At 43.2% G+C, this 8,386-nt stretch overlaps 1 protein-coding gene across 1 annotated transcript in view; it reads right to left on the bottom strand.

Moving 5' to 3' along the window:
• Positions 1-414: 414 nt before the first annotated feature.
• The window catches only part of LOC133515277 (nipped-B-like protein B), a 32,968-nt gene continuing 24,996 nt past the window's right edge, over positions 415-8,386 (bottom strand). Inside the window, exons 38-47 of the mRNA XM_061847675.1 lie at positions 7,398-7,488; positions 7,139-7,312; positions 6,863-7,053; positions 6,683-6,790; positions 5,170-5,370; positions 4,925-5,071; positions 3,369-3,763; positions 2,501-2,675; positions 2,172-2,360; positions 415-1,117 (exon numbers count right to left, since the gene is read on the bottom strand). Of these exons, the coding sequence (XP_061703659.1) occupies positions 758-1,117; positions 2,172-2,360; positions 2,501-2,675; positions 3,369-3,763; positions 4,925-5,071; positions 5,170-5,370; positions 6,683-6,790; positions 6,863-7,053; positions 7,139-7,312; positions 7,398-7,488 (2,031 nt within the window). The 3' untranslated portion in view covers positions 415-757. The remainder of the gene's footprint in view (positions 1,118-2,171; positions 2,361-2,500; positions 2,676-3,368; positions 3,764-4,924; positions 5,072-5,169; positions 5,371-6,682; positions 6,791-6,862; positions 7,054-7,138; positions 7,313-7,397; positions 7,489-8,386) is intronic.

Genomic DNA, 8,386 nt, shown 5'->3' with positions numbered 1-8,386 from the left:
ATTATTGGGTTGTGCGTCTCCCTCCCAATCCAAAAATTCTGTGGGTATTATGGATTCCTGCCACATTCCGAAAACATGAGTTTTGATGCTCGTTTGCTGGCTTGCGCACTTTATTTGACTAGCAACCAGTGCAGGGTGCTATCTTGCATCTCTCGCCAGAACTCAGGCTAAGTTGAATGAAAACTCAAACTTTCCCATAACTGTGAATTTTAATGTAAATGTGAATGCTTGTTAGTAATGCGCCCTTAAATTTTGAGGCCACCAGTCCACGGTGTACCCCGCTTCTCTCACCAAATGTCAACAAGTCAACTAGGATAGGCTGCTACCCTCCTGCGACTCTACTGAAGACACCATTAGCTGGCACGCTCCGTGTTCTATAATAAAATACATATATTTTTTCCATTCAATAACCCAGAGGCTTTTTTTTAAAGTCCAAAAAACACTTTATTAAGAACGTCAATACACTAATTTCCAACATTCACTTTCTTTTTCTTTTTTTTCCTTTTTTTTTTACAGAATTATTTTCAGATATAAACATATTTTTGTTTTTGTTTTTTTTTTTTAGTTCAACTATAATACAGTCAGTGGGAGTAAAAATGAACCGGGTTGCTGCACAACAGCGAAGGAGCTCCCACCCAATGTTTTCCCAAACATTTCCTTCTGGTGTGTTAAACTTCAACTTGGTCTATTAGGTCCTTAAATAGAAAGAGCTTCGAATGTCTCTGGATCCACGTGGGACGTCGCGTCAGAGTGGCAACTAGTGCTTAGTCCCGTCCTTGGCGGCGTATAGCGCCCGTAACGTCTGTGCCACTTTATTTGTCAGCTTGTGTCCGCTCGTTAAGGAGATTTTCTTATAAATAATGTCCGACTCCTTGATGTTGTCCAACCAAGGCACCTTTTTGCGACCGTCCCGTTTCTTGGCCACAGCCCAGGGCCCGGAGTAGGAGCCGGACATCCAGTGCACGCTGTAGCCGCTTTTGGTCTTCTGCACCACCCTGGCGATCTGCGGCCTGTCTTTGTATTTGGGGCAGCAGATGGCCACCACGTCCGTTACGTCCACGCTCTCGTTCATGTGGCCGGAATCCTCCGCCGCGTCGTCGCCTCGCCTTGACTTCTGCTGTGGTGAAAAGAAGCAAGGCTGTCATCTGCTGTTTGGCTTTTTAAGGAGAATAAAACAACTGGACGTGCTCATGTAATAATTATCCATTCATTTTCCTGTTGTTTTGCAATGACTTTGCATTCTCTAAATCAGGTGTGTCAAACTCATTTTTATCGTGGGCCACATTTGTCATTACGGTTTCTGAATGAAACCGTGAAAATCTTAAACTGACCCATCATATTTACACATTAAATGTATCAACTATTTTTGGAATCAGAAATCAAGGGTGATGGGTTTTTCAACCATTGTCGATGTTTGGTAACAAAAAATGCTTCCGATATCTTAACGTCATCATTTATGATATGACAATTTGAAATTTTGGTTCAAATTGAAACAAAAATCACGGAAGTTGATAAACGTAATTTGCCTTCGTGGCCACATATAATCATGTCGTGGGCCTCATCTGGCCCCCAGGCCTTGAGTTTGACACCTGTGCTCTAAATAAAATAAATGTTGTTTTTATCAGGGTAGCAGTTGAGCAGGAGTGTATCTCAGCTGACCTTTGGTGAGCTCGATCCCAGCCGAGCATGCTCTACTGCTAAAGCATACATTTTAAGCAACAAATAAATATATTTGTTAAATGATTTAATTATATTAAGTATTTAAATTCTACATGTATTTTTACTATGCAGTTTATTGTAAGGAAAAGCTAAAAAAAAAAAACGCTTTAAAAATATTTTTTTTAGGCTTGGAACGCATTATTCCATTTTCCATTCATTGTAATGGGAAAACGCGCTTTGGTTTTTGAACATTTCACTTTTTAACCGGCCGTCTGGAACGGATTGTGGTCGAGAACCGAGGCACCATTGTATCATAAAATAAATGGCTAGGGTGTCATGTAATTGAGCAAATAAGTGCATTCCCCCCTTTATATCGAAATTCCAAAATTCTGCCCCGATTGTACAAAATTAATTCATGACCCTGGGAATATTTTTATTTCCTTCACATATAGAGAAAACAAAATCATATGTTAAATGTATGAGATCTAAAGTATGATAAGATATTTCAATACCGCCGGGGGGTCTTCGTCCTCGCTCTCCTCGTCACCGGACTCAAGCGGTGCCGTGTGATTGTTGTGGTTGTGGTTTCGGGGTTTGGGCCCCTGGAGGAGCGACGTAATTGCTTTGTTTCTGGCGTTGGCGCTGGCCTCGCCCTCCTCCTCCTCTTCTTCGCGGTCCAGGTGCTCCATCAGCACTTTGAACTACAACCCAAAGTCAAATTATTTGATAATTAGCCCCTGAAATAATCTCGAAAAGCAGCTTGAATGACGCATGAAAACGTACTCATGGCCTGCGGTGAACCAAAAACAGTGGACGAGCTCTCGGGAATATGAATTCTTACGTGTAAATACTGCCCGACGATATCCTTTTTGGTCTCATAGCTGATGTCCGTGCTGGACAGGCCGACTTTCAGGAACTCCAGAGTCTGGCGAGGGTTGAAGTGCACCTTGGATTTTCTGTTCACGGTCTTGTCGTACACCTTGGCTGACTCCGTTGGCGAATACTTCTGGATTTTGCTGTCGGAGGAACAAAATTCTTTCAGCTGGAGTGCGAGCACGGCGATTGATGAAAACGTCATTTTTTAAAAATAATAATAATAAAAAAACCTGATGCGGAAAATGTATAAAAGATTTTTTTTTAGATTTCTTAAAATGGTAATCAAATGTATATTTTTAAATAGAATTTCTATCCATTTTCCATTTGGTTTGTATCACATGTGTTTCATAATTTTTACATGGGAAAATTGTAAATGTCTGAATTTTACATTTTCAAGGAAATGTAATCATTTTCATTTAAATACCGATTCTTTGTTAAATTTAACTTGTGAGTCTTTTTGTTTGGTTTAAATCTGTATATTTATAGTTTGATTTTACTTGTATCATATATTTTTTGGTTTAATTTTAATTAAGATTTTTCAAAATTGAAAACAGTATTTCTCAGAGCTTTGATTTCTAACCATGATTGTTGTTTCGATTAAAATTGTTTTTTTTTTTTTTTGGGGGGGGGGGGCATCTAAACCTAAAATAATTAATTTTGGGGTTTCTAATTGATTATTTTTTTTTTTTTTGGGTGGTAGGGGGGGTTCTAAACCTAAAATCATTAATTTGGGGGTTTTTAACTGATTATGATTTTTTTTTTTTTTTTTTTTTTAATGATTTAACCCAAAAATCCTAAATACCACAGAACGGAATATTCTAGCCCCTGCCTACCTGTCCGAGAAGCCGTACAGGTTCTTCAAATGTTGTTTGAGCATGAGCAGCAGCAAGATTCCCTGCGACGCCACGGAAAAGTCCAGCAGAGGCTTCGGGTCCTCGGGGAGGCGGGCCATCACCACGTCCTCGTCGTCCACGTCCGAGTCCGAATGCTCGTGGACCTTTCCCGCTTCCTCCTCCTCACTGCCGCTGCTGCTGCTGCTGCTGCTGCTGCTGCTGCTACTGCTGCTGCTGCTGCTGCTGGTGCTGCTGCTGCTGCTGCTACTGGATCGGCTGCTGCTCTCCTCGCTGTCGTCGGAGCTGTCTCGCATCTTCCGAGGCTTTGTCTTCTTTTTCTTCTTCTTCTTCTTTTTTATCTGCTTCGGCCGTGGCACCGGCCCTTTTCTTAACGACTACACAGGGAGCAAAGTAGGTATGAAATGCTTTACCCGTGAACTTTACACAAGGTTACGATGACACCTTCAAATATGGATTATCATTAATGCCTCTTGCATGATGTGGTTTCCTTAGTAACCTTGAGATTCGAGTGGTCCCACCTACTGCATGACTGCTTTGAGATACGAACCGTCATTTGGACAATTTTTTTTTGCTTTGACTTGCGAGCACAAACTCGAGATATGAGTGCTGTGTGATGGCAGAGAACGTAATTGAACTCATTTCACAATAAATAGCAGTTTGGAAAATATCAAACAAGGAAGTTTACTGTAAAATCAAACAAATCAAGGAAAATTACACACTGTATATTTTAAACTACGTAGCTTTGCCTAGTTTATCTTAAAGCCAAAAAAGCAAAACAAAACAATGCAAAACAGCATAGCCATGCGACCATCCATCCATCCATTTTCTTTGCCACTTATCCTCACGAGGGTTGCGGGGAGTGCTGGAGCCTATCCCAGCTGTCAACGGGCAGGAGGCAAGGTACACCCTGAACTGGTCGCCAGCCAATCGCAGAGCACATAGAGATAAACAGTAGCACTTGCAATCACACCTAGGGGCAATTTAGCGTTTTTGGGACGTGGGAGGAAACCGGAGTGCCCGGAGAAAACCCACACAGGCACGGGGAGAACATGCAAATTCCACACAGGTGGGGCCGGGATTGAACCCGGGTCCTCAGAACAGTGAGGCCAACGCTTTACCAGCTGAGGCACCGTGCCAGTTAGCAACAATAACAGTTTTAGAAGCATATTTCAAGTGGTGGAACAACAAATGTACACATATGGTTGAATAAAACTCACTGGAATATATCCCAAGTCCTCTTTGAAAAATGACTAATATGACAGCTAGGGGTGTCCCAATTTGATATTCAAAATGTATTATTATTTTTGTCAGATTCAATTCATTTCTGGGACCACTGTGGGTTTTTACTGCATTAGCAGAGGGGTAGCAACTATTAGCTGACAAAAATGTAATCGTAGCATTCAAACTAATCATTAGAATCTGCATCTCAACAATCGTGATGAATTTCACAGCGTGTCATCATTTCAGCGCAAGAGGAAAGCAATTAAGAAAGAAAAGCAGAAGGCACGAGATGGAGCTGGACAAACGCTCGTCACCTCTTTAAAAGACTGCAGCAGGTTGCTCCCGGAGACGGACAGAGTGATGTCCACGTGGTGCATGATGAAAAGAGGCTCTTCCTGCGTCTGGTACGGGAAGCAGGCCAAGTTGTCCGCCACAAATAACAGCAAGTTCACCTCCGTTCGCTGAATGGGGAAAATAAAATATTCATTCATTCATTCATTCATCTTGAAGCGAACCCAGCAGCCAAAAGTGTAAATTCTCACGACTATATACTACTCACGGAGCTGTCGTCAAACATGTTGAGCAGGGAAATGAGGAAAGCTCGCCGATGTTGTCGGTTCCCCCGGACCAAAGTGTACAGATGGGAGCAGAGTGCCGTGTCGGTGTCGTGGTGACGGAAGCCTCGGAGGATGGCGTCTGCCGATCTGGCGATGGCCCGCTGGATCTGATAGGACAACTTCAGCCCTGCTACGGCCTTCATCTAACAATTTACAAAGCCGCAGCTAGTCACGGAAAGTTCTCTTCTTTTCATAACCGTGTTATAATGTGAGCATAAACATTGCTGAGAGTTGAGGAAAGAAAAATCCCGATAAATTTAAGCACAGAAATGAATCCATATCAAATGTAGGGTTAGAACTACAATAGATTTTTATTGTAATGGACTATAATGTGGTGGAACGGTGGTTCAGCTGGTAAAGAATTGGCCTCACAGTTGTGAGGACCCAGGTTCGATCCCAGCCCCGCCTGTCGGGAGTTTGCATGTTCTCCCCGTGCCTGCGTGGGATTTCTCCAGGTGGGCACTCCGGTTTCCTCCCACATCCCAAAAACATGAAACATTATTTGGACACTCTAAATTGTCCCGAGGTGTGATTGTGAGTCTAAATGTGCCCGACGATTGGCTGGCAACCAGTTCATGGTGTACCCCGCCTCCTGCCCGTTGACAGCTGGGATAGACTCCAGCACTCCCCGCGACCATCGTGAGGATAAGCGGCAAAGAAAATGGATGGATGGGTGGACGATAATGCGATGAAGGTCGAATCGAAGTTGATTGATGAACTCAATGATATTTTTAAAGTACTGTAAGGCGGTCCCAAACCTTTTCTGCGCCATGGACCGGTTTCACAAAAAGACAGATTTAGACAGACGGGTGTGGAAACAGGAAACAGCTGCCACGCAAAAGAGCGAGAGGAAGACAAAAGAAAAGGTTGACGGATGTTGTGAGAGGGAGGACATGAGGACAGTGGGCGTTAGAGAAGAAGATGCACGAGATAGGCTTAGATGGAAAAAGATGACACGCTGTGGCAACCGCTAATCGGGACAAGCCGAAAGGAAAAGAAGAAGGTGTGGAAACAAATAGAAACAAATGCTGAAAAACACAACTTACTATTTGGGTAATTGTTGTAATTAGCGATCCCTGCATAGGCTCCAAATAATGAACCATTTCTGTCTTCCACTTTTTTGATGTTGATGTGTATTGAATCAATCAACTTCTTTGATAAACAAAGTTCTTGCTAGCATGCAGTTGTTGTCTGAGTATTAATAGACAGAGCATTTTGGCAATGAAAATGAAACTTCAATGCAAACCACTGGTGTTGTTCCTCTCTAGCAGTCCTGTGAGTCCACTGGAACTTAAAAATAGCAGTGACTGAGTGTGCCACATGACCACATACTCTTATGCCGATCAGCAAACTAGTCCATTGCACAGCGTTTGTAACCTCAAAGTGACGAATATTGGGTCCAACGTAAACCGAGGTTCCCCCGTCGTTGCTTATTCACATTGTGAGCCCACTTACGTGGATAAAGCCACAATATTTCTTGTCAATCTCCACCACTTGTTGATCGGCCTTGTTCTTCATGGTCGGCTCAGGGTCAGTCCCCATGGCAATCAGGTAGGGAACGCACTAAACACACACGCGTGACTGTTTAGGCTTGAGATGGAAGTAAAAGAAAAGTGAACAAAAGTGAGTGAGTACCTGCACAGGGTGGATGAGGCCCTGGCTGAGCGTCAGCGTGATCACGCTCAAAGCAAAGTGCCGCACCATGGACTGCGTGTGCAGGAAGGAGTCCAGCACCTGCTTCAGGTAGATCTGAATGATGGAGCTGCTCATGCCTGACGAGATATCACCCATCTCCTTCAAATCCTCCTGCTTGGCCTTCTCCTTCCCTGAGACGACAAAAAACACATCAATGCGATGACACCACGGAACAAAGTGGACGGAACCAATCGGCAAATGTTCGATTTCACTCACATTCGCGGTCGGCCTCTTGCATTCGCGAGTCCTCCTCCTGAAGATACGTCTGCAGGTTTTTAAGCACCTGAATCTTCAGACTGACCAGACTGTGCTCGTCCGACAGGGTGGTGTTGTAGAGAATCTTCACATCCTCCACAAACATTAGCTCTGGATGCATGATGAACTGGAAGCCTTGAAGCGACAGATATCATGTACAGTAAATACTAAGGGAAAACACAAAGAACAGAAAGCAGTGTGGTAAAAAGCGCTGATGTACCTAAACCGATTAAGGCCTTGCCCTGGACCTCCTCATCTTTGTGAGTTGTAAAGTACAGAAGAAGCTCCAAGACTTTGTCCTTAATGATGAGCTAGAAGACATAACAGTTGCTGTAAAGGTGCTTGATTAAAATCACTGCACTGCTGGACACGTTGTGTCAATAAAGTGTGTTTAAGTGTTCCTCATTTCACCCCCAAAATTTGAGATTTTCCACTGAAATTCATAACCATCGTATGAAGCAGCTGTTATGCTGTCAGAAATGCATGTTGATCAAGTTCTCACACTTTTTGTCTTCATAAATTAATTTCAAACAGACCAAGGACACGCAAACAGCAAAGTAGGTGAGCTTGCTGACAGGATGGACAATGTCTGTCATGTGCAAGGCTGGACCACGGTCAAGAGGGCCGTGGCCTGGGTACCGCTCCGATTCCGATTTCATCTATTATGCCTGTCGGCGATCACAGCTGTTTCACATGAGGCACTGTGATTGGACCATGTATTTAAGTTGGAGTTTTGTCACTGGCATTTGCCAGTTCGCTGCGTATGCTTTCCCGCATCCAAGGTTTCTCCTCCACTGTGCCATTATAGCCCAGTCACGGTTTTCGTTTTACTCTTTAGTTGACTCGTAGTTATCAGACATTGTTTCTTGTGTTTTGGATTCTGCCTTCTTGGACTTTGTTGTCACGCACAACTTTCGTTTATAATAAAACCCACTGAACATCATGTCCTCGTCTTGGAGTCCTGCATTTGGGTCCACCCGTGCACTGTTGGTTCATGACAATGACCGGGTGGACATTTTTGCCCATCATTAGAATTTATTCAGCATGTGGTCACTCAGTAACATAATTCAGTTAGAAAGCTGACTGAGAACTGACTGTACGATAAAAATATTTTATATTTCTGAAAGGTTTCTATAGGAATTGACATTTCACGACAGAGTGGACATATTAAGCTTAACAACAACCAACTACACTTATATGTAATATGAT

This window comes from Syngnathoides biaculeatus, chromosome 17, assembly GCF_019802595.1.
Source record: "Syngnathoides biaculeatus isolate LvHL_M chromosome 17, ASM1980259v1, whole genome shotgun sequence".
Taxonomy (NCBI): Eukaryota; Metazoa; Chordata; class Actinopteri; order Syngnathiformes; family Syngnathidae; genus Syngnathoides; species Syngnathoides biaculeatus.
The sequence above is the reverse complement of the archived record's forward strand: the minus strand, read 5'-3'. Positions and strand labels throughout refer to the sequence as shown.